The sequence below is a fragment of the Lissotriton helveticus genome, chromosome 1_1 (assembly GCF_964261635.1).
Source record: "Lissotriton helveticus chromosome 1_1, aLisHel1.1, whole genome shotgun sequence".
In the NCBI taxonomy this organism is placed as follows: domain Eukaryota; kingdom Metazoa; phylum Chordata; class Amphibia; order Caudata; family Salamandridae; genus Lissotriton; species Lissotriton helveticus.
This window is the reverse complement of record NC_136057.1, coordinates 697,712,951-697,739,978: the sequence shown is the minus strand read 5'-3', so window position 1 is coordinate 697,739,978 and position 27,028 is coordinate 697,712,951. Positions and strand designations below refer to the sequence as shown.

Sequence of the window (27,028 nt, the reverse complement as noted above, 5' to 3'; positions counted from 1 at the left end):
TCAGTCTGGGGTCATCTCCAGCTATATCCCCAACTCAGACTACCCTCCTTGCCTGCACTCCTCAGGTCCCCTAGCCTGTGTAGCCACCATGAGGGCACCTATGTGATAGTAGAAGACAGGACACCTCTACAGACCCAGTCCTCAGACGTTCCAGCGGAACTCTTCTTCTCCAGGCTTCCCTAGCAGGTCCATCCCTGTACTGTCCCCAAGAGGGGTTAAAAGTGGTTAGTGCCACTGACCCTAGAGAATTGAGTCCACAGAGTCCCTCCCTGGGTAAGTCCAGAGTGCTCCATCACCCAAGACAGAGGTCAGTTTTTCTTCCGGGTCCTGCGTAATTCATCTCTCTCCCTTCTCATGCCTGTGCAAAGGTTTTTAAGTGGAGCAGACATTTCCAGAATGTATAACCTCTGTTGAATCCTAGGATGACACATCATAACTCTACCCCTGTCCTGACCGTACTGCAAAGCATCTTGATACATTTCAAAATGGCAATTTGAAGTAATCTGTTGAAAGACTGCTCCAAGAGCTGTAAACCACACATCTAACCGGCACAGCTGCCGTGTCTCCTTCTTCCAAAACTTCAAAGGTGAGGCGGTGAGCCTATCTTGTGATTGAGTCTAGAGGTCTAGCCTTTCCCCTTAAGATGACCCTTATCAGACCCTGAGCAGTGTAAAAAGTAGTTATCACATGCATACTCCCAGCACTGGCAAACTACCCTACTGTGTGATTATGTGGGGAGACCTGTGTTCTTGTAGCTGGCCAGCAGAGTAATGAATTTAGCCCAGAAGGGGTAACACATCTTAGAATCTAATTAGGAGGTGAACTCAAGAAATATGACACGCTCTCAAGTTTAGATATGACAAAAGTGAAAACGAATTTTCATTTGGGATTCATTTTTGCCATATGATCAGTGCTTCTTTAAAATTGAAAAGGTCGATGTCGATATGAATAATGATACGCGAGATTCCGGTTCATCAACGGCATGTGTCTGTAATTCTTGCTGATACGTGACTTTCGCGGTCTGGCGGTTACCTGCGTGATGGTATGCCGAATACTCTAGGAAGTATTGACTGTGCTAAGATATCTGTTTCAGTACATGGGATCCCCTTGCACTGCTACAGCCTTTACCCGGATGTTGAATCTTGACATATTTTTGCGGCACACTATTAGAAGAACCTTTGTGCAGTACAGACCATGTCTATACATATGATATCTGAGTCAGGTGATCCTGACAAACTAATGAGCATCCACCATATCTAATAGAGATGCAAAAATCACTATCATACGAATTAGCCTCACTCTAAGAATGGCGAGTTTTAAAATCAGATAGAGAATGTTTATTTTTTGGTTTTTTGACGAATACATTTTGCCGAAACGCACGTAGAATAATGAACAACATATAAATAAGGTCACTACTCTGTAACAATAATTTTAATAATCAGTCTGCTGTAACATATATATCTATAATGAATGTTGCTTTCACTAGAATAATGAACAACTTATAAATTAGGCCACTACTCTGTAACCATCATTTTAATACTCAGTCTGCTGTAACATATATATTTATAATGAATTTTGCTTTCACTACTGTGCAAGAGATATTTGTAATTTTATGATTGTGTGCGGTTGGGAGAGTATGATTTGTTAATGAATGGTTGTTTGTATTATTTACAATGATCATGTATTTGTGTAAAAAGAATATATTGTAGATATATCGCTATTTTTACTATAACAATAAATAAGAATTTGGGGCCAGATGTACGACAGCTTTTAGCGTGCACAAATGGGTACTGCGGCTCGCAAAATACTATTTTGCGACTCGGTATTTGGAAGGGGCGTTCCCTTCCAAATAGCGACTCCATAGCCATGTACGAATGTTTTGCGACCGCAATTGCGGTCACAAAACACTTGCAAATTACAACCTACTTCAAGTAGGTGGTAATGCATTCGCAAATGGGAAGGGGTCCCCAGGGGACCCCGTCTCCTTTGGAAATACATGCAAAATTATATTTTAAGGGCAGGCAGTGGTCCCAGGGACCACTGCCTACCCTTAAAAAATGTAACAAAAATGTTTTAAAAAATGTAAATATTCCATTTTCCTTTAAGGAAAATGGGCTGCATTAAAAAAAAGCTGCTTTATTTAAAAGCAGTCCCAGACATAGTGGTCTGCTGAGACCAGCAGTCCACCATCCCAGGGAGGGCCAGACATTTCAAATGGGGCCCCAAAATGCGAGTGGCTCATTAATATTCATGAGCCTCGCATTTTGGGGCCCCAATGGGGATCGTAAACAGTGTTCAAGACATGGTGTACATGCCAAATAGCGAGGTACAAATTGCGAGTCGTAAAACCGATGCAATTTTCACTTCGCTATTTGGCAGGTCGTACATCTGGCCCATGTTTTTCCATTCGATGTACTGTTTGTCTCTCTTGATTGTCCTACTATGTGCCTCTAGTATTGTGACAAGAATTATTAGTTGCCTTAGTTTTTCCTATTTGTTAATCTTTTTTTCCCTGCCATGGGCAAATATTTTTGTAGCAGGGGATCCTTTTTCTTTACATTAAAAATAAAATCACATCTTTATTGACAAATCCGCCCCTTGTGAACTCCACGTCAACCCTGGCTGATAAATACATAGTCAGTCAGGCACTGAGACCCAGGCCCGTTGGTCAATAATTAACAGGTCACAGGTTGGGTGGCACGTAGCTGGCACACAAATGTGCAAACATGAAATTCCAGATCAATCCGATAGATACGCGCAGCGACATTACAACGGTCCTGGGAGATTGGCCCCAATAAAGCACACATGGCCAGAGGGGTGTGCACATTCCCAAAACAGCAGAAAGTCAGATGCCAAATGAAGTGAGGAACCCAGAGCCATTCCGGACACAGCACACACAGTACATGCAGTGATCACATGCTCCCCATGCCGGACATCTAGACATATTACCCACTTGCCACATTGTGTCCCTGCAAGATCAATGCCCACCTAGATTCCTCATCCAATACATTAATGTATGACTCCAAAGACAGAAGTACACATTACTTACCAAAAAAGGATCACTATTTTATTACATTCAATGAACTGTATAAAAACCCATGTAAGGCCGACTGTAAATTGAGACCGTCCTCAGACCCTATGCTTGTGACTGCGCTCCCAGCCACATTGTTAAATTAAACAAACTGTTCCTGTTTTGCCAAATCCCTCTTGTCTCTTGTTTTTTCAAGGTATTTTAAGTTCAAGCAACATTTCACACACCTCTCTAGGCTTAACTATAGGGCAACTATATTTTGCAGATTTCGCCCTCAGTAAAGCATTCCCTTCTCAGTTAAGCACTACAGACTTAAACTATGAAATTCCAGTCATATTATAAGACCCACTCTTGGCCAGTATTAATACCTGAAGAGTCCTGTCAGTAACAGGCTATCAGTGCACAGATACTGGGCTTAGCTAGACGGTAGTCCAACTCGCTCAGCCTGCACACATGTGCACATGCGTGTGCAAGTGTGATATGCAGGCAACTCAGAGCCTCTTAGCTCAGCAGCAGACCTTATCATAAAAGGCAGTCACCAGTGGCTTGTACTTTCAATCGATTTTAACAGAGTTTACATGAGTAAGACTCAGTTAATTAAACTCACTCAAAAGGATAAGTCCAGTAATTAGGTAGTCCAAAAGCAAACTATCCAGGGGTTAATAATTAATAGTTAATATAATTATCTGTATCTTACGCTGGATATCTCATTAACATCATATAAATTCTCTTTTAATTCTTATGTAGCACTTTTTAGTTTCCATTTTACTCAATTTCCAATTCAAGTTGTTTGAACTATGGTGAAATTTGCTGTTGTTATTGTAGCTATGTTTTAAACATCAATAAAATATTTTCAACAAACAAAAAGAAGAAATTATACCACTGTTGGCCAATGACTTAGGAACCAATTTAAATTTTGACAGGTGGCCTGTTTCTTCACCAGGACAATCGAGTAAATTACTCAGTCGCCCTTAAGGAGATGTAGCTGCCGGAATTTTTATATGACCACCAAGTTGTGATCTCTTATTTAACATTGGCAGCAACTGCCAACACAGCAGTTCTTGTCAATGTCTATTGAAGTATGGATGGAGCCCTGCACCAAACTGTTTTCTTTTTTCTTTTAAAAAAGAAAGTCCCAAAACTGGATTTTCGTTTCGAAAATTTAAAATAAAATGCTCCCATCATCAGGGGAGCCCTTGCCCATGGTGTGGGGTTCATTTAGGTAGTTTTGACTACCCCTTTCCGCAAGGGTTTTCCTGGCAGTGAAAACTGACCTTCATTCCACCCATGTAAATCATGTACATGGAATTACAGGTGTTCCTCCGACAAACCTTACTCCACATGGCAGCCATAGGGATTTAATCAAGGCATAAACTGAGTAGTCTCTGTGGTGATTAAACCTATGGTAAACCTGCATCTAAATCCGGCCGGTCTACCATTATTTTGGCAGGATAGACACTCCATTACTGCTGCGATGGAGTTTCTATACTGCCAAGATATAAATCAGCCCCTAAATCAGGAAGCAAACATGTTTTGCAGCCAACAACGATAATGTTGTTGAGAACTATTGTCATGTTCCTCAGATATTCAGTGATCTCAAGGTGAGTAGGCAATATTCCAAGGGAACACTGCCTGCCCCTACCTTCAATGTTTTCTCAAAGTAGAACCTTTTTTTAATACCAGCACCGGTTTCTTTAATGAACACGAGCTGCTTTAAAATAAGATTTCCTGTTTGGGATTGTCAACAGAGGAATGGTGGTCTACTGTACCTTGCTGGCCACCATCCCTGTGGTTGGGAATAACAACCTGCCTAATGCATACTCATTAGGCAGGTCATTCCGAAGCCACCTTTACAATGCAACCTACTAGTACATATGTAACTTAGCAAACATTAGAGATGGACTGCAAACCTCCCTGCACAATTTGTAATCACTTTTTATGACCCCTCTCTTAGTGCACCTGACTGAAAGTTCTAGATATTTGGATTGATTGATAACCTCTAGCTCCATGTTAATTAAGTGTCTTCTGAAAAGCATGATTTGTGTCTTATTCACACTGATAGTTAATCAATTTTCAATTGATATTGCAGTCCAGTAGGTGTGCTAGCCAATATCACTGAATCACCTACAAAAAGGAAGAACATTCAAATATTAGTGAAGAATTTCAGTGAAAACTCTCCAATTTCTGTTATGAAAAAGTTTAATCATGGTGTATAGAGATTTATTTATACTCATTTTTGCCATCCTTAGCCATAAATATTCATGATAACAGTACTGAGTGTTGCCCAAAAGTAAACAACCATAAGGTTTACCATTATTACATGATTGGGCAATGTACAAACAGAGTAAAGATGTGATGGTAGGAACTGAGCTTGGGACAAAAACATATGCGCTTCAAGAGGATGCAATTTCACGTCAACATTTCACCCTCTACCATCCTAAAATAACAGTTTAACATTTTCTGAAGTAGATCATACAATAAGAGTTAATACGCCCTTTGTCACCTTTTTAGACAGAATGTTGGTCCAACTGCTAGGTAATTTACCACATATCATGTAATTAAATGTGTTCATTTACCTAAAATCACAATAATTAGGCCTTGTGAGTTTCATGCATGTGTCCTAGGGAGATAATTAACTGTCACTAGCTTGTGTATACAATTTTCATTTATAATATTGACCTGTCATTGAGGAGCACTTCCAAAGTAAATGTGTTCGGCAGGAAAGCATTGACCATGCTGCACATTACCCAACTGTCCATCAGATCATGCAAGGTTTTGACTTTCAGTTTCTTAGTTTTACAGGACATCTGTAACAGAGTGACAAAAAAAGAAAACACAGCAAAAGATTAATATTACCTGAATTAAGTAGGTCTAATGAGGAGGGATTTAGGGGACTTTTTCTTTTTTATTACCTTCACTATCAAAATTAATTTAAAGATCAATATAGTAACCTTGTGAACAGTAGAAGAGATACAATAAATGAGATTGTCTTCGAATATATTTATTATGTATCATTACAAATATAACTGGCATGAAATTATATTTTTTGCACATATACAGGTCCAAAGGTGACTTACTTATTTAGTGCAAAATCTCCAGCAAATGTTTTTACTAAATATTAGGTTCTTTGTTAGAGTGTGCATTAGCAAATATGGGGTTTCACCTGTTATTTTTATTTAAACCTTTACCAGCTTCTTAATGTTGGTGAAATTTAAAGCAATCCTAATAAATTGGCCAAAGCCCGCAATCACAAAACAAATCCTTTCCAGCTCTGTCTCATTAAAATAAAGAAAAGAATGAAGTGAAGGCGTTAGATTAATATAATCTTAAATTAAATTCTAATATTAATGCAGTTAGGAAAGGTAGGAAGACATTCAATATGAGTGGTCCAAGATAAACAAACTGCATTCATCTCACAATCAAAGTTAGTTATTCCTTTCCATTTTTTTCCCATTGACACAATTACAAAATGGTGTATAATGGTGTATGTTTAGAAAACGACATTTTAATTTGAAATAAATTGAAAATATATTCCTAAACCAAACCTTTATTGATTTTTGAAGTGGTAAAAATGTTTCATTTTGATTTTAAATCAGAGTGTAAGATGTAAAAACTGAACATAATTGATTAGCTCTTTCTCTTAGAGCTTTGCTCATAGTGAAATTATTATTTTTTGGCACATTAGCCAGAATAAGTATGTAAAGGGTTGCATCAGGTGGTAAGTTTAGATGTTGGTCTATTCCAAATTTGTCCTGGGATTGACCTGAGAGAAGGAGCCCTGAATATTGGTGGATCTGTGGCACTCGGGCAAGGGGATTGGACCTGTTAACTTCTCCTATTCTCATGGTGTCCCTATACCCATTCTCAAAGTCTGTAACAGTTAATAGATTGCTCATCCTGGTCTGTGGGGGAGGCTCGTTTCTAGCGGTGTTTGCACTATCTGAGGGGTTAGCCAACTCATTGTCGTTAATTTTTTGGGAGCCTATATCACACGTAAGTCCCTGGTTTGCGTAGTAATACCTCAATTTACCAAACCTGGCCCGACAGGTATCAATTTCCTGTTATTACCTTGGTTAATTTTACTAGACATAAACTCTTCAATGAGGGTCAGTCTAGCGCCCATTTGATCTAAAGTGACTCTCACGTAAAGATCCAGTCTTTCAACCAAGGCCGTTAGACTCTTCAGATCATTGCTGTGGGCGTCACATCTTTTACTAACATCTTCTTTACCTTTGTGTGAGCCTTTTCTTGACCCTACTCTTTTTTTCCCTTGTTGGCCCTGTTTCATCGCATTGAGAGAAGTGGCCTTTATTAGCTTTTTACCACCCTCACCTGTGACTTGTTCAACAATTATTTTCTCACCAGGGGCTGGATTCTTTTGTTTCTTCTGGGGAGGTTGTAACGAGGAATTGGAATCACTCGATAGAATCTCCTCAGAAACATGCTGGATACAGCATTCAGGACTGTGTTAGATTTTAAACCGCGCCCCAAGGTATCTAGAGCTTTGGGTTGTTCGGGTTCAGTAATTGTGCACGATGTACCTGCCTCTAATGACTCCTCTACAGACGATATCTGCTTATCCAGGGCCCCCATTGCCCCTGTAAGGTAGCTCAGTAGGGTTTGTTGTGTGTCATTGGGGGCTCGTGTTGCTCCTCCGGGCTTGGGACTTGGCATCTTCCTTTTTGCCCATTACTAGCTATGTTATAGGGAACAACTCTATACTTAATACTATGTGCAGGGGCCCAAAATGTTCCACGTAATGCCACTTACGCCCCCTTGGGCTGATGACCGAATCCGCAATAGATGCAAACAATACAATGACAGTATAAGATCTAAGTGCACTCGGCACTGCCCAAATGCAGTACGTATAGATGCCAAGACTACAGTGAGTCAGATCGCTTAATCAAACAGTTCAGTTCCTTACTGTCAGTTTGTGTCCAGTTGTCTCATGCAGGGGTCAAGTGGGTGGGCCCAGCCCAGCCTCCTCCAGGCCCAGATGGGCAAGGACAGGCCCGCCCGCAAAGCCCGGGCGAGCCCGCACGTGTCCCGCCCCGCTGGAGACCCCGGTGATTTTTAACGGCCCGGTGGTTGGCTCACGCAGCTCCTCACACGAGACCGCGCTGCCCTCTGGGGGATGGAGTCCCTGGCAGTCGGCGGTCCTGCGTTCCGGAGCGAGGGTGAGATGCGAAGTCCAATGGTGGCAGAGCAGTGTTCCAGCAGAGCGCCAGGCAGCAAAAACAGGACAACAGGGCAGCAGCAACAATAATCCGACCAGGTATGGGTGTCCCGCCCCGCGGGAGGCCCTGGTGAATTTTAAAGGCCCGGTGGTTGCCGGTGGTTGGCTGACGCAGCTCCTCACGCGAGACCGCGCTGCCTTCTGGGGGATGGAGTCCCTGGCAGCCGGCGGTCCTGCGTTCCGGAGCGAGGGTGAGATGCGAAGTCCAATGGTGGCAGGGCAGTGTTCCAGCAGAGCGACAGGCAGCAAAAACAGGACAACAGGGCAGCAGTAACAATAATCCGACCAGGTAAGAATTTGCTCCTCTGCTCAGACCACAATATTTAGGCAAAATGGAACAAGCCTGACCAGTAGTAATGGAGATACTCAGGCCCTGATTATAATCTTGGTGGATGGGATACTTTGTCACAAACATGACGGATATCATGTATGCCGTATTACAAGTTCCATAGGACGTAATGAAATGTGTTTGATGGAGTACCCTGTCTGCCAAGATCTTAATCAGGTCCAGAGACGGACATCATCAACTACAGCCCGCGCCAACACTTTTCTCTGAGGTAATCGGGTGGCATGCCCCACCAAGACCAGGATAAACCAGTTGCCTAATGCTGTCTTTGGGTCCAGAGGCCCCAGAATATCAAAGTGGGTGCCAACAACAGGAAGACGACCTAGAGGAGACTTCAATTTCCCTCCGGTCTTCCCATGGTCTGAAAGGCAGTACAGGACCTACAGAATGCATCTGAATCCATTCTTATTTAAGGCCAATAAAAGAGGGCGACCAGCCTTTCAGAGGCCTTGGTTTGTTCCAGATGTATGGCCAGGGGCACATCATTAGCCTGTCTCCGTAGGAAGGCCCTGTAAAACTGGTGGACCACCAACACATTGTTGCCCCGGGCTCAAGAACCTTAGGCTTGATATATAGAAGATCTATATCCGAGTAAATGAGGTAATCACCAGACGTATCTTCATTTACCTGGGCTTCAGCCTGGCTCCAAACAACCTCGACAGTGGGCACTCCTTCTGCACTTCACAGATCTCTGCCTTGGAGTGGCCTCCTTCAGCATACCAACCAGTTGTGGTAGGTCTCCCAGGGCAGAAAAGTCTTCCCCTGTAGGTTCTGAAGCATCGCCCTCAGTTTCTGCTTCCTCCTGGACCATGTGAAGCCACGGGGTGGGTATACAGTGCCCCCTGCCCGTCCTCCTCTAGGCGGTTGGCTGAGCCACTGTTTATGGCTCCAGGACTTTGGGATTTTTCTCTCAGGAGGCCATGGACGATGTGGTCAGGCATACCCACTCAGGCAATGCTAGCATCTCCAATTTCGACTGGAACTCCACTTCGTTCCAGATGGTGTGCTCCACATCATTGCCTAACAGACAATCCACAGGCATGGCTGTACTCACAGCTAGCTTCAAGGAACCTGAGATCCCCACCTCCCATTCAAAGACAGTCACTGGGTCGTGAATCTTGTGATTGTCAATAGTATCCACCTGATGGACTAGATTGGGAAGTACCTGCCACAGAGGACACCAGATGACACCTGACAATAGTCATACTGGTGCCTGTGTGTCTTAGAGTCTCTACCCTCTGCCGATTGACGGTGACCTAGTGCCTATAATTCTTAATTTTAGTAGGCACATGAGTCTTGTGTACCATCTCTATGTCTCTGTGCTACACTCTTGTGACCTCTGATTTCCCACCCGTACTAACTGTGACAACCTCCTCTCTGAGCACTACACTAGCCATTTCTGGGGCCTGCCCACCAGTGGGAGGCTGCTGATTTTTTCGGCAGTGGGGGTCACCCTTTGAATGCCTATACCTGTTGCACTCAAAGTATGAAGGGGTGAAGTGACCTGAAGGCTTATTCCCATAGAAACCTTCCTTCTTATGGTCAGGATTGGACTGGGAATCCTTCCCCTGCAAACTTTTCTGGGAGCCTTTTGAGAACTAAGATGTATTATCCTTGTCTCTTCCTCTTAATTTTGGTGGTGACTCTGCCCACCATTTCAGTGATTCCCCCATATTCCTTTTTGGATACCCTGGCCCTGCTCCGGAGGTCCACCTCCTTCACAAGTTGCCAAGGTGAAGTAAGCTTACTGTCAACTAGGTGTTGGTGTAGATCTGTGAACCAAATGTTGAACACGTGCTTTTTCAAAATAAGATGATATAGCCCCTCATAATCACTCACTTTGCTGCTCTTCACCCAACCATTCCGAGCCTCAATAGAGTAATCAATGAAATCCACCCAAGACTAGCTTTGCAGCATGTGGCAGTTCCTGAACCTCATGCGTTTTTTCTCTGGGGCAAGCCCAAACCTGGTGACAAGAATGACTTTTATGCAAGCGTACCACATCTGGTCATCTAGCTCTAATGTCAGCAGGGTACCCCTCCTCACCGTGGGCCTCTGTTTCCAGAGACAGGGCCCTTCCCCAATCCTTTTTTGGGACCCAATGCATTCTTAGGGGCTACCTCATATGCTGAAAACCATTTGTCAATGTCATCCCCACCACATACCTAGGCCCCAAGTCTTTAGGAATGTGGACTCTTCTCCTCCCTGGACACTGTCGTCTCACTGCACCATTGTTGCTAGGCCATGTTTTGTTTTGTCTTCAGGTCCAGCTCCTTGATACTCACTTAGCGAGCCATCAATAGTTTACTTTCTGTCACAGCCCTTTCGGCCTCAGCCTACTCCTTGACTAAGGCCCTTTCCGCCTAAGCTTTCTCCTGGATAAGGCAATCTCTGCCTCAGCCCTCCTCTTCTCCAGGGCTCTCTAACCAGCAGTTGTCTCCTCTTTGGCAGCTTCCTCTTCCATCAAGAGTCTGGTAAGCTGCAACTTGAACTCTCTTTCAGACTTTCTGTCTTCCAGTTATTCAGGGGACAGACTGTGAGAGGAGATGCTGCTGCCTTCCTTACTCTGGCAAGTTACCTCACTTCAGTGGTCTACCCTTCCTCCTCTTAGGCAATCATCAGGGGATTGTCCTCTCCCCCAATATTTCGTCCTCCTGCTGCTACATGTCATCATCTTCCTGAGCTCTGACTTGTAACTAGCTAGTCTCCTCCCAGGACCTGAGAGCTTTCTGGAGCTCCTGCTTCTTGAAGTGTGTGGTTACTGGAAGACCCCCTCTCTCTGCAGAATCTTTTGAGCTCAGCCACAGAGTAGCTCCCCAGCTGGCTGAGCTAAAAATAAATTGACTTACCCGCCGCTGTCTCTCCTCTGTCCTTCTGTCGACGAAGCAGGAAGCACACAGGCTCCCAGATTCCCCTAGTCAATCGCAACGCTGCTGTCACGAGCATGACAGCAGTGTCATGATTGGTCTGAGCACCCTATTCGGCGCTCAGACATTGAGTGGGAGCCTGTGCATGATCTCCACCCAGGTTGTGCAATATATCCGGGTGGACAAATGCTAAATGTGCATGACTGTTTTGCCGACCAGGACTTAGAAAGTGCCCATCACTCCTCCCCCTGCTGGCTGTGATGACAGTTCAGCAGGGCCCGCACCTAAAATGCAACCGAACTGAGCCAGTGCGGAATAATAAAATGATAATAACACCTTGTTATGATCATTTAATTTTTCGTTTTTGTACCGCTCAGAGAGTGGTGGAGCTGTTGTCTTTCTGCGTGGGTGACTTTGTGACAATGTGTCTTTGTCTATGTGTCCATGTGTTCCCTTGTGTTGTGTGCATCTGCGCGTAGGGCACACCTATTGGCTGTGTCATTAACTTTGTTTTCTTTATTTGACAATGCGTGAGCTATATTGATTTCTTCCAAAACATTGTTATTGTCCTCTTTTAAAAATCATGAATTCCTACAGCTACAATTTAGATACTTGGGACAGTGTTTTATTTCTGGCTAAAATAGTCCTCTAAATAAAATAAACCAATATTGGTCCCTGAACTGCTTGTTACCATGCTCCAGATTTCACTGTTTGATGAAAAAAATCACATGCAAAACCAGAGCTAAAAATAGCAAATTCTGAGGTCATCATTACTTCACTGGAACACGGCCTGATTTCTATGCATGACTAAATTGCTGTGGATGCCCACAGGAGCAGCTGAAGGGACATCGAATCTAATTTAAAATACAAATGTATTACATTTGAAAAGATCTCTCCTTAAAAATCAATGTGACTTGCATCTGCAATCTGCATTACTTTCTAAACATAGGTAGAAGACATTTTGGTTTAATTAAAATTACTGAAAAATGTAGAACATCATCACTATGCTAGTAGCTACGTAGGTTTTGAACTTCAATTTACTGTCAAGCCATTACTGAGTCCACAGTTTTAGCCTTATCCAAGTAGAAAAAATAAATGCCAGTTCAGATTAGGCGAGGGTAGGTTTGCTGATACCTGGTAATTATTCCCTTAGGCAGTTTCTATAGAAATATAAGAAAAATGCTAGAATTTTGGTTTATTCATTAAGTAAAATGTGTTTTAATTAACAAATAAAGCGCAACTACTACTACCAATATTTTCAATAGTAAATACCTCATGCTAAAGCATCACTTGTCAAGTATTTGATCACTTGAAGAAATGACAACTGTTACCAGACCCAGCGGCCAGTAGCCCTACCCCAACATTCTTAACTAGGTGTAAATGCATCCATGGAAAAATGCAGAACGGTAGCAAAAAGCCTAGATCACACCAAGATTTTTTTGAGAAAATATTTTGCAGGTTTTTAAAAAGATAGTATGTACACTGGTGTGTAAGAAATATGATTGTTCATTGAGGGGTGGGTAGTAGCCCTACTGAGTCAACAACCACAATCCGAAAAGTAAGTAAATTAACTCGTGCTTAACATTCTGGTAGCTTGGCACAAAATCAGTCAAGCAATGTGTAAAGTATTTATGAAGTATACAACCTGTAAAATAGTGAAAACAAAACAGAAGAAAAATCCCAATGAACTTTAGAGAAATAGAGTAAATGTTAATAAACAAAATGGTACCAGAACAACAACAATTCAATCAGTAAAACCGAAGAGATGCAATCTTACAGTTTTAGGTGGATATAGGGCTGTGTTACGAAAGTTCCCTGGGGGGCACAATGGACAGTTGCGCTCGCTTTGCGAGCCCAAGGTGCACTTGGAAATTACAGAAGGGGCCGCAGACATTTGCGCAGGCCCTTCTGTAATGCCAATAGCGCTGGTGCACACACAGTGCCAGTGCTATCTTCAGGGGGCGTTCCCTCATTTGCATGGCAGCGTGCCCCATGCAAGTGATAGAATCCCTTTGCCTCTGGGCCCGCGCCATATTACAGATGTGGGCGCAGTGCCAAAGAAGCTGTCAAGAGTCGCACTCTCAGTGCACCCCCTTAGGGCACCCCTCTGGAGGTCCCATGGACCCCCCATTCATCCCCTTGCAGGCGGATGCAGTCAGTGACTGCACCTAGCTGTAAGGGGATCTCTAATCCCCTTTAAAAGTGCAGGAAGGTTGCTGCTTGCGATCTGAAAACACGGAGCGGCCGCTCTGTTTTTCACATGAATGCGCTGTTCTGGGAGCAGCGCATTCCATGTAATAGGGCACACTTTCCCTGTTTGCGCCCAGCGCACCTGTTTTAAGGTGCGCCGTGCGCAAACAGAGAAAGTGTGCCCTTCACATAGTAAGGCCCATCGTCCCTAAAAGCACACCATGCTTTGCGTTGATCTGATCGTGCTAGACTGGGGAAGTTACAAGTTCAGGTCAACGGTGTCAAAATCCTGTGCAAAGATTCTCGTTCGTAATGGAAGAGGTGACATGGAGCAGGCAGGGCTTCATAGATGGTTGTTACTGTAGCGGGGAGCTTCATGTTGGTGTCCGTCACAGGCATCAGAGTCTCACCATGAACTGGCGGTTTTGCAGTCACAAAGAACCCAAAACGTCAGGATTTCACCTTGCTTCACACAGGAATGCACTCTGATGCCAGCCAAGGATCCAGGGACTGGGGGGGGGGACCTCTTGTAGATCAGGGACCTACTTTAGCAATGGCCAGTAGGGATCAGGCAGGTCCAGCTGCAGGTCCAGTACAGCAGGTCAGCTGGGCAGTTGCAGAAAAGCCTCTGGAGTTTGTTGTATCCCTGTAGCTTAGAACAGGACATCAGTTGACTGACCCTAGGAATCAGTTAGGTAGACTGGGAAAAAGGGAGCATGTTCAGTCTTCCTTCTCACAGAACAAGGTAGACCTTAAGCAGGACAGTTCTCTGTGGGACAAGGCAGGCCTCAAGAAGGGGGGTCATCCTCTGGGCCTCATGCAGTAGAACAATCCTCTGGAGAACAAAGCAGTCCTCCCTCTTGTAAGGTCCACAGGTCCAGGAGTATACTGAAGGGGTGTTCTATGGGTCCATTGTTTGTAGACAATAATCAAGGAGGGGACAATAGAAGTATTGGAAGTGGATCTACTCAGCTTCCAATTGAAAATGTCTTCAAACCAAAACAGGATGGAACCAGGATATTACATCACCTAATCTGGGAATCTTTTATTGTTTTTAAAAGGACTCTCATCCACTAGAATGACGGCATGCTTCATCATTGAGTCCACGCCCAGATCACCTAGTGTGTCTGAGTGGGCTCAACCTCACAATGAAGGGAGCTCTTCTAAAACATTGTATTGGGATCTGTGGAAAGATTTAAATTACCTCAAGTCTCCCCCCAAAAATCTTTATTGAGTTCATAGGTAAGATTAAAAACAGTATGAGTTAAAAGTCCCCACATCCATGGAAAATATCGACATGTTTCAGCCACTTATGCCCAGATCGGGTCTTGTTGCTTTCTTCAGGACCCTGAACAAATCCCTTATAAATAAAACAAAAAAATTAGAACACTATCCCACAGGTACCACTATTACCATCACAATTTGTGATATAAACGTGATGATTGTGGTATCAATCATAAACTACATTCACTCATGCATCTCACAAACGTACATACAATACGGATTTAATTTGCCCAGTTGCTGTAAATCTGGAATAACCAAAATCAAAAACGAATGCAGTATAGTGTCTCTGCCCTTCGTTTGTACGATGAACATAAGCAGCCTGCTATGCACACTGTTAGGTGCAATGGTTGCGTAAAAGATCAGAACAGTGAAAGTGGTCTACAAACTTTGATAATAAAGAGGTAAAGAATTACTAACATGACCATCAGGGAATGCACTGGGATCAAAAATTGAGGACCTAGTGGTCCAATAGGAATTTAAACATAATGATCTTTTACAAAAAACGGATAAGACAAAGGTTCCTAGGACAAAATAATTGAAAGCCTTGGCATTCAATCAATATGGTGACAGTGTCAAATTGTTATAGTAAAGAAGTAAAAGATTCAGAAATAACCATAAGGGAATACACTTGGATACATAAATAGGAACCTTGCGGGTCAACAGGAATTTAAACATAATGATTGTTAGAAATGGGGGTCTCTAGTTGGCTGAGGTAGGTACCCTTGTCCAAATAGGGATCCTTGCTTCTAGTGAGGGTAAGGGGGATACACTTGTAAAATAACCCATCCTCACCCCCTTGGTAGCTTGGCACGAGCAGACAGTCTTATCCCAGAGGCAGTGTGTAAAGAATTTGTGAACACATACAGTAATACTGTCAAAACACTACAAATGGACACCACACAAATTTAGAAAAATAAGCAATCTTTATGTAAATGTGAATGTAGTGGTACTAGTACAGCGCACGAATCACCCATGAGGCATCTCGGCGCTTGTACGAATACTGCTGAGGAACCCTTCCTGGCCTTTCCCTGTGAAGTGCCCACTCCTGGGCACCCCCAAGGTGAAGCCAGGCATCCTACCATTGTTGGGGCTGTTGTGGAGATTAAGCAAGCTATTGCCCAGAGTTGCAGAGTGGGACCCATGATTAGAATAGGCACCCTAGGTGAGAATTATCAGGTCTGAGGAAGTTGAGCCCAAGACCCGCCGAGGCGGGAATTGAACCCTGGTCCCAGGCTAGACCACTGCATCAGGGTCTGCCGCTCTAACCATTGAGCCACATTTCTCCACTAAACAAGACCAAAACAAGACCAAACAACAAAAATACACAATACAGTAATAAAAATATGACTTTCAGATGGTAGAAATAGTTCAGTTCAAGCAAATTGTAGAAATTCACAAAGTATCTGGGAGGCGTCATGCGAACAAACAAAATGGGCCGTAGGGAAGGTGATGCTTCGGTTCCTTACACTCAGGGAAGGTGATGCGTCGGTTTCTTGCTTTGAGGGAGGTGATGCGCCGGTTCCTTACTGCAGCACAGGGAAGGTGATGCATCAGTTCCTTACCAAAGAAGAGGTGATGCGTCGGTTTCTTACTGCATGGGGAGGTGATGGGTCGGTTTCTTACTACGTCCTCCAACGATGCAACAGACTTGGCACCTCAATTCGATGCGAAGATCCAGTGACGATGTGTGAACTCGGGCAGCCGCACAGCAGGCCTTGCGTCAAACTCAGTACAATGATCTCGGACTTCAGAGATCGGTGCACTTGATGCAGCGTGCAGCGATTTCTCGAGCTGCAGCAGGTGCTGCGACAGTTTCTTAGGCAGAAACAGGTGCGGATGCGTCTCACTTCTTCAAAGTTGCATTGCTTTTCCAGCTTCCAGCGGGAAACAGGCTCTAGAGGTCCAGAACAGCAGCAGGCACTTCTTTGCAGGTTAGAATTCCCAGCAAGGAAATTCAGGGGAGCTGGTGATGAAGTCTGTTTGTCCCTGCGACTGCAGAACAGGAGGCAAGCTTAGCATCAAGCCCTTGGAAATCTTCTTTCAAGCAGGTGACAAAGCAAACAGCAAAGTCCTTTTCTCCTTTCCTTGGCAGCAAGTAGCCACTGCAGGCCAACCCCAGACAGCAAACACCACAGGGGCAGTATTCCTCCTCAGCTTCTCCGGCTCTTCTCCTTGGCAAAGGTTCCTCTTGACTTCCCAGAAGTGATCTAGAAGTCTGGGGTCTGGGTCCCTCTTTTTATACACAAAAATCCTTTGTTCTCTGAAGGCAGAGCGTGTCTGTACCCAGCCAAAACCAGTTCTGTCCTAACTGGTGTGGCTTCCTAGCAGGAGGGGGAAACAGTAGTGTTGAAGGCAGACCAGGCCCATTCAGGTGAAAGGAAATCTCCTCCCCCTGTTCTAAATGTAGCCCAGGTCTATTGAGCCCAGCCCTGACTCATCACACTTCTGGAACCGCTGCCCCTCTCCAGCCCCTGTCCTACAAAGGGCAGACAAGCAATACACAAACCTAGCAGAGGCACACTGGATGGTTAGGCAAGAAAATACCTACTTTCTAAAAGTGGTATTTTCAAACACAGAATGTAAAAATCACCCTTACTAAAAGATGTATTTTAACATTCTGAGTTCAGGCATACTAAACTTTATTTTCTCACCTTGTTCCCAGGGCCAGTTATTTTTATGAGATGTTATAAACAACCTCCCCATTATGTCCTATAGGAACGGGTAACCTTGCAATAGTGAAAAACAAAATTGGCAATAATACACTATTAGGGCATGGTCTACGTTTCACATACACTACACCCTGCCCACAGGTGTACCTTGCGCCTACCTTAGGGGTGCCTGACATGTAAGAAAAGGGAAGGTTAGGGCCTGGTAAGTGGGTGCACTTGCTAAGTCAACATGGCAGTACTAGACTGCACACAGGCTCTGCAATGGCAGGCCACTTTACAGTTACAGGATGGCTCTGTGGGTGGCACCAACAGTGTTGCAAGCCCCCTAGCAACATTTAATTTACAGGTCCCGAGCAAATACAGTGCACAGTACTAGGGACTAACGGGTAAATCAAATAGCCAATCAATAAAAGTGAGGGAGGTAGAAGTATGGATCCATTCAGCTTCCAGGCTATATATTCAAAGATCAGTTGACGGGAATTGATCACTTGAAACTACGATACCAGGGTTTTTTATGGTTCTAGGTGACCCTCGAAAATAACCCTCATACACGCACGTAGGTGGTGTGGCAGTATATCTTGGTTCTCCACCAATTTACGTTGCGTGAGTGCATCATCATAGGGTTTTTTGTTGTTGTATTCAAACCTCCACCCGGAGGAAACTACTGGATGCGTAGTAGTATCCAGAGACCAAAAAAGTGCTCATAAAAGAGGGAGTTAAAAAATCTTTGAATCATCACAAAAAAGGGGTATTTTATTGGAATAAAAGGATTCAAGAATTATTAAAAAACTATGCTGTGTAGATTTGGATCATGTTACTGGATCCTCTATACAAAGAAATAGGCAGACATGTTTCAACCCCATTGTGCCCAGCCGAGTCTATGGGGCTTTCTTCAGGACCAGAATGAAATTTAAAAAATTTACTCACACAAGTTGTGTAGCACCTAGAGGTCGTTCAGTACTCCACTCTCATTAAGTTGAGGTCAGTAGTACCTGTAATTGAAAAAAGAAATAACAACAACACATAGATATCTATTTATCTAAAGACCCAATCTTTAGGTTGTACCTTGAGTTATACATTAGTATCTTTAATTAGCTATATAGGGGGAAACTAGGATGGTTCTACTGAGAACTGTAAGTTTATCTAATCTCTAATTTACATATTCAGAACATTCCTTGATCGTGAATTTGTCTTATCAGTGCTTTCGCTATCGTGTTTTACACGTCGATTGTAAACTCGTGGATTATTGCTGTACCTATGGAATTGTACTATGATAACATGTATGGTTCCTTTTATATTGTTTAGTCATTTTATCTACAGTATAGCGTGACTACTACGTAGCATTTCTAGTCCGTTTCGACTATGAACTATGAAGGTGTGCGTGTTAATAAATGGTGCCTGTACTAACATTCAATAACTCTAATGCACATATAGTTCTCTTGTAAAGCGTTTCAATTAGGAAAAAAAACAAAAAAACTTGTGACACGTTTCAGTTTAAAAAGGCATTGTATTGAGGGAAAATGTCCGCAATGTTAATGCGCTCGCGCTCGAGTATGAACATAACGCTTGTTCGTTACAATTTCATTATAGTTAGCATGCCAGTACCTCAGAATCTGTGGTAATCTCTTTCCTCGGGGGACTAGAGAAAGTCTCTCTGTCTCCTGTGGTACAGAAGAGAATATTAGTATCCGGTCTTACTTGTATTGAAAATCGTATCACTTTCGTCATTTTTTCCTTACCAGCAATGCGGAACTTCTCGGTTGTGCTGTCTCTGCCCCCGGAAGTCAGGAGGGAGACTTCGCTAGTACTTTTTCTATCGTAAACGCAGATGACGAAAGACTATACAATTACTTCTATCGTCTTTTTTCAAGTGAAAAGTCACAAATGTTAAATTTATTCACAAATGTTAAAGTTAAATGTATATAAGGTGCTAGTGTTTCGAGGATCACTAATTGTAAAAAAACGAGAGTGTGTATTTTTGCACATTATGATGATTTTGGTGTTGTGGAAACAAGGTGACTAATTAGTATCCCAAAATTCTTTTTTGTAGAAATATCTCCTTCCTGTGACTATTAAGTTAAATTTAGTATTGTGCAACCCGGATAACAAGCTGTATTATAGTGATGACTTGTTAATGATATAGGGCAATGTGTTTCATTAGTGTCTAATATTTTACCTGTTCTTAAAACAAATGTCATTTTCAAGTCATTATACAATTGAAAAAGTTATTGTACCACTCTAAGTGTCATTTTTCAAGATTCCTATAAAAAAGGCTCCCTAAGGTGTTGTGTGAAATTATGCGGATTTGTTTGGAAAACAGGCATCTAGCTGGGTCCTTTTGTGTTTGTTATTTTGTAAATACTTTGACTAGTAATGTTTCAATTCAGAAGAGTTGATGCCAAGGTATCTCGTCATTCATTCCTTCACTGTTAGTTTTTAAACGGCCTACCCATCTCTGTTCTCTTTCGAATAAAATTCTCTCTGCATTGCTATTTTACGTGGGTAAAATCGCTATGATTGTCCATTTCATCTCTACTGCTGTATGGTTGAAATCAAGAAAAGGTTTACTCATTTGTGTTGTTACTTTTTTTGTTTTGATGTTGCTTTTATGCTCACCAATTCTCACTTTTGCCTTTTGACAGGTCATCCCGATATATTTTAGTCCACATGGGCAAGTGGTCATGTAGATTACATGGGATGGGTTACAATTGGTGTGTTGTCGTTGTGTCCAGACCAAATTTTCGGACAATGAGAGAGTTTTAGTGGCTGATGTTAGTTTGCATACTGCGCAGGAACTGCACAGATAATGTCCAGTAACTGGATCCATATTCCAGGCTTTCGTAATGCTTTCGGACTCCATTCTTATTTGGGGTCGTGTATGGACTAACATGTCTTTCAGGTTTCTGGTTCTGCGGTTAGCAAACCTAGGTTTAGGCCAGTCTAGTTTTCACGATGTGATGATTTTCCAGTTTTTATTAATTATCTTTTTTACTGCGTTGGTTGCAGTATTATAAGTTGTGACGCTCGTGATCAAATTTTCCACGTTTTCTTTTTGTGTGGTTTCCAGGAGGCATTCTCGTGGCTGGTGTCTTGCTCTCTTCTGGCACTTCTGTATTGTTTTCATCGGGTAATCTCTTTTGGCCAATTTATTCGTAAGGTCTTTAGCTTGGGTCTTATAATCCCCAAGTTTGCTGCAATTGCGTTCGAGCCTTAAGAACTGGCTATATGGCAGGTTGTCCCTTAGTGGTCTAGGGTGGAAACTTTTATATGATAGTAGACTATTTTTAGCCGTAGGCTTGTAGTATGCTTTAGTCTGGATCTTGTTGTTTTCTACATATAAAGTTATGTCGAGGAAATCTAGTTCTTTTTTAACTGCCGTAAAGGTGAATTTTAGGCATTCATCTCTTTCGTTGCGCCATTTCATGAATTCTTGTAAGTTGTCATTGATGTTCTTCCAGATGACAATAATGTCATCTATAAACCGCTTCCAAAATAAAATGTGGGAAAAGAAAGGGTTGTCGTTGTTCAGGACATATTTGATTTCAAAATCACTCACGTAGAGACCTGCTACTGACGGCGCAAAGGCGCTTCCCATGGAAGTACCACGGTTTTGCACAAAAAGTGTACCATTATATTCAAATAAATTTTCAGTCAATGCTAATCTGCAACACTCTAGAACAAAGTGTCTAGGCGTCTTGTACTGCCACCTTACGGAGAAGAGAATATTCTCTAGAGTCTCTAAAATTTTCTGTTGGGGGATACTCGTGTAGAGACTTTCTACATCCAAAACAACTAAAAACATTTCTTCTTCATTGTACGATATATCAATGAGTTGGTTTAACAAGTCTCAAGTGTCTTTCAACTAGGTAGGTGTTCTTTGTACTAGTGGTTTTAAAAATTGATCTGCAAATTGTGATGAAGGTTCAAGAACTGAACCTATTCCAGAGACGATTGGGCGTCCTGGCGGTGGTGATTTGTTTTTGTGTGTCTTCGGTAATGAGTAAAAGTACGGTGTTCTAGGTTTTTGTGCAATTAAATATACCGCTTCATATTTTGTTATCCAAGAATTCGTCTCTGGTTCATTGACCATTATTTTGAAGGTGTTCTGTAATCTCATGGTCGGGTCATTATTGATTCGTTAGTAGAATTTCGTATCTGAGAGGAGGGTGAGGCCCTGTTGATAATATCCTTCCTTGTTGAGGAGAACAATACCTCCCCCCTCGTCAGCAGGTTTGATTATTATGTTTTCGTTTTTTCTCAATACGTCAAGTGCTTTTTGTTCCTCTTTTGTTATGTTGAAGAAGGGTTTATTGATCAAGCGTTCTACCTCTCTTGCCTCTTTCATGATAGCCTGTTCAAATGTTTGTATTTCAATGGGTACCATGCTATTTGGGGGATTAAATGTAGATTTTCTTCTTAAGTTGGTGTCACTTTCTGGTCTTGAGGGTAAACAGTCATAATATCGATTCCAAAATATAGAATGGACATAATATCGAAGTAAAAATATCGAATGGACAAAATATCGAATGGACACAATATAGTGGTTAAAAATATCGAATTTAAGGTAAGTAATATCGATTTTCAAAATATAGAAGTCAAAATATCGAAGTATATAATATAGGCATTAAATATATAGATTTTTTAATAATATAAAATTTTTTAAAGTGTTTTGTATGTTAGTATATGTGTGAAAAGTGTATATTAATTTTTGTAATGTATGTTTAATGTATTTTAAGTAATGAATTTTATGTTATTTAATTTTTGTGTAATTTAATTCTGTAGCGGGTTGTGGGTTTATAGGGGAATAGGGTGGGACGTAATTTAATTATATTAAATTAAATATTAATTTTTAGCAATTATTAATAATTTAAATTTTGCTTTCGAGTTCTGTAGCGGGTTGTGGGTTTATAGGGGAATAGGGTGGGAAGTAATTTAATTGTAATTAATTAAATATTTTTATTTATTTATTGGTATTTATTTTGAATTTATTGTTATTTTTTAATTAGTAACTAATTTGTATTAATTGCCAATTAATTTGTATTAATTGATTAATTGTTAATTATGTTAATTTTCTAAATCTATTTTCCGTAGCGGGTTGTGGGTTTATAGGGGAATAGGGTGGGAAGTAATTTAATTGTAATTAAGTAAATACTTTTTTTCATTTATTGGTATTGATTTTAAATGTATTGTTAATTAATTTTTAATTGGTAATTAATTTCTATTAATTGGCAATTAATTTTTATTAATTGGTAATTATTTTGTATTAATTAAATATTTGATAATTATGATAATTGTATTAATGTATTTTCTGTAGTGGGATGTGGGTTTATAGGGGAATAGGGTGGGAAGTAATGTAATTGTAATTAATTACATATTAAAAATATTTTTTGTGTATTGATAATTAATTTACTGTTAATTTTAATTGGTATTAATTTTTATTATTAAGTAGTTTTTGTTATTGAAAATTAATTAGTTGTTAAATGATTATGAATAGGTTATTAATTTTTAATAAATAATATGTAGTTGTATTTCTAATTAATTATTACATAATATTAAATTGGTTATTAATTTCAATTAATGTTTTATTGGTATTGATATTTAATTTATTTTTAATAATATATTAAATCATTACTTTCCCTACTGTTAAACTCACTGGAGTGGGAATAGTAATTTTCACCCTCCCGCCATCCAACGCTTTCCCTACTGTTGCACTCTCTGGGGTGGGAATAGTATTTTTTTACCCCTACGCTATCCAACGCTTTCCCTACTGTTGCACTCTCTGGAGTGGGAATAGTAATTTTTACCCCTACGCTATCCAAAGCTTTCCCTACTGTTGCACTATCTGGAGTGGGAATAGTAATTTTCACACTCCCGCTATCCAACGCTTTCCCTACTGTTGCACTCTCTGGAGTGGGAATAGTATTTTTTACCCCTACGCTATCCAACGCTTTCCCTACTGTTGCACTCTCTGGAGTGGAAATAGTAATGTTTACCCCTACGCTATTCAATGCTTTCCCTACTGTTGTACTCTCTGGAGTGGAAATAATAATTTTTACCCTTCCAATATCCAACGCTTTCCCTACTGTTGCACTCTCTGGAGTGGGAATAGTAATTTTTACCCCTACGCTATCCAACGCTTTCCCTACTATTGCACGCTCTGGAGTTGGAATAGTAATTTTTACCCTCCCGCTATCCAACGCTTTCCCTACTGTTGCACTCTCTGGAGTGGGAATAGTAATTTTTACCCTTATGCTATCCAACGCTTTCCCTACTGTTGCACTCTCTGGAGTGGGAATAGTAATTTTTACCCCTACGCTATCCAACGCTTTCCCTACTATTGCACGCTCTGGAGTGGAAATAATAATTTTTACCCTTCCAATATCCAACGCTTTCCCTACTGTTGCACTCTCTGGAGTGGGAATAGTAATTTTTACCCCTACGCTATCCAACGCTTTCCCTACTATTGCACGCTCTGGAGTTGGAATAGTAATTTTTACCCTCCCGCTATCCAACGCTTTCCCTACTGTTGCACTCTCTGGAGTGGGAATAGTAATTTTTACCCTTATGCTATCCAACGCTTTCCCTACTGTTGCACTCACTGGAGTGGGAATAGTATTTTTTACCCCTACGCTATCCAACACTTTCCCTACTGTTGCACTCTCTGGAGTGGGAATATTCATTTTTACCCCTACGCTATCCAACGCTTTCCCTACTGTTGCACTCTCTGGAGTGGGAATAGTATTTTTTACCCCTACGCTATCCAACGCTTTCCCTACTGTTGCACTCTCTGGAGTGGGAATAGTATTTTTTTACCCCTACGCTATCCAACGCTTTCCCTACTGTTGCACTCACTGGAGTGGTAATATTAAATGTTACCCTCCTGCTATCCAAGGGTAAAATATTGTACATTTTTTATTAATAACTTAAATTAATTATATCTTAATTGTAAGGTTATTTGAGTATTTTTAAGTATGTTTTAGTTAATTATATTTATTATTTCATTAATTTTAAATTACTTTTAAGTCATTTAAAAAAATTCGATATTTTGACTGACTATATTTTTTACAGACTATATTTTGGATTCGATATTTTTGTGCTTACCTGTTTGTAGATAGGAATTCGATATTTTGGCATTCTATATTTTGGTGACTATATTTTGGTAAGTCTATATTTTGTCATTCTATATTATGTCATTGATCCAGTCTTGAGACCTCCTTCTCTTGGAGAAAAGCCTTGAGGTTTAATTTTATGCAAAACTCTGCTAATTCGCATCTTAATTTGAAAGTATCTAGGGTAGGGGTTGGGACAAATACCAAACCCTTGTTCAAAACTTGCACTTGATTATCTGTGAGCACTTTGTCAATTAAGTTCACTATCAACAATTCACTGAGCTTGGTCCTGCTTTCTCTTTCGACATGCTGCGTGTCATTACTTGACGTGGTTGTTCGCTCCATGTTACTCCTCTCCGTTTTCCTCTTGGTAAATTTTGACCTCTTCCTAAAAAAGGTGGCTGTTGTATGTTTTCATATTCCATCATTTGAGGTCCCATCATTTGTGGCGGAGGTTGCATTCCATGGTTGTAAGGATTTAACCAAACTTGGTAATTCGGCATGTATGGTTGAAAAAACGGCATCTGTTGATTGTTGTAATTTGGTCTGTACCATCTATTTGCTCTCCGACGTGGTTGGTTTCTAAATTGATTTCGACCTCTTCGGGTGGAGTATTCATCTCGGCTCCATTCTTAGTTGTCTGAAGAATTGCCTCCTGTAGATTCGTTGTCAGTTGGTTGGTCAGGCATGGTGTAATCCTCTCTGGAATATGGATGCATCTTTTCTTGTGTGAAGCGTTTCAAATCCTTTCCTAACTTTTGTATCTTACTCTGAGTTATAAACTCTTTTGTTTCCTCCATTTCTTTATTTATTTCTTCCAATCTTTTTTTATATACTGAAGTATGTACTATTGTTGTCAGTTTTGCTTCACTCATTTGAATTTTCACCTTCAGGGCTTCTGACAACCTGGTAGCGGTCTTTATTATTAAAACCAGATAATCTTGTGTGCATCTCCAGGAGATTGAAGACCAATCTTTCCTAAAGGTCAGGACATGTAGACAGATGCAAGGAGCATTTTGTACCCACAGTCCTCTCGGAGCAACATTTGCTCTCAGTATTCTCGCATTATTAGGCCATGGATCGCTGTTCTTACTTCTTCTCTTTTTGTTTCAGTTAAGTCATCCAAGTCATTTGTCTGGGCCAATGTTTGTGTTAGTTCTGAATTCTGTAATAGTGGTGGTACAGACAAGATTTCACTTATATCATCCTCAGAATAGCTCAAGCCAATATTCTCTGTCATCCTTGATATCGTTGTATCTTTTGTTAGACTCACTTTTACAATTGTTTTAGAGGTCAAAAGGACGCAGCTAGGTGCCTGTTTTCCAAAGAAATCCGCATAATTTCAGACAGTACCTTAGGGACCCTTTTTTATAAGAATCTTGAAAAATGACACCTAGAGTGGTACAACAACTTTTTCAATTGTATAATGACTTGAAAATGACATTTGTTTTTTAGAACAGGTAAAATATTCGACACTAATGAAACACATTGCCCTATATAATTAACGAGGATTCAATCTAAAGATTTAACTCAGATTCATAATGAGTAGTACATTCAAATGTGTTGATTAATTTGTGTCTAGGACCACCTTGTTCTTTATCCTATCCGATACCCAGGTCCTTGGACTTTGTCTGGGTCAAACCCCATTTTCTTAATGGCTATATCATTAACAAGTCATCACTATTATACAGCTTGTTATCCGAGTTGCACAATACTACATTTAAATCAATAATCACAGGAAGGAGATAGTTCTACGAAAAATAATTTTTGGATACTAATTAGTCACCTTGTTTCCACAAAACCAAAATCATCACAATGTACAAAAATACACACTCTAATTTTTTCACAATTCGTGATCCTCCAAACACTAGCCCCTTATATACATTTAACTTTAACATTTGTGAATAAATTTAACATTTGTGACTTTTCACTTGAAAAAAGACAATAGAAGTAATTGTATAGTCTTTCGTCTGTTGTCATCGCCATTTACGATAGAAAAAGGACTAGCGAAGTCTCCCTCCTGACTTCCAGGGGCAGAGACAGCACAACCGAGACGTTCCGCATTGCTGGTAAGGAAAGAACGGTGAAAGTGATATGATCGTCAATACAAGTAAGACCGGATACTAATATTCTCTTCTGTACCACTGGAGGCAGAGAGACTTTCTCTAGGCCCCCGAGGAAAGAGATTACCACAGATTCTGAGGTACTGGCATGCTAACAATATTGAAATTGTAACAAACAAGCGTGCAACAATGCCTTTTTAAATTGAAACGTGTCACAAGTTTTTTTGTTTTTT

The 27,028-nt window shown here is 41.1% G+C and overlaps 1 protein-coding gene across 1 annotated transcript in view; it reads right to left on the bottom strand.

Annotated features, from left to right (window-relative positions):
- The window catches only part of LOC144762717 (uncharacterized), a 924,777-nt gene that overhangs the window by 878,847 nt on the left and 18,902 nt on the right, over positions 1-27,028 (bottom strand). Inside the window, exon 3 of the mRNA XM_078647968.1 lies at positions 5,711-5,838. Within this exon, the coding sequence (XP_078504094.1) occupies positions 5,711-5,838 (128 nt within the window). The remainder of the gene's footprint in view (positions 1-5,710; positions 5,839-27,028) is intronic.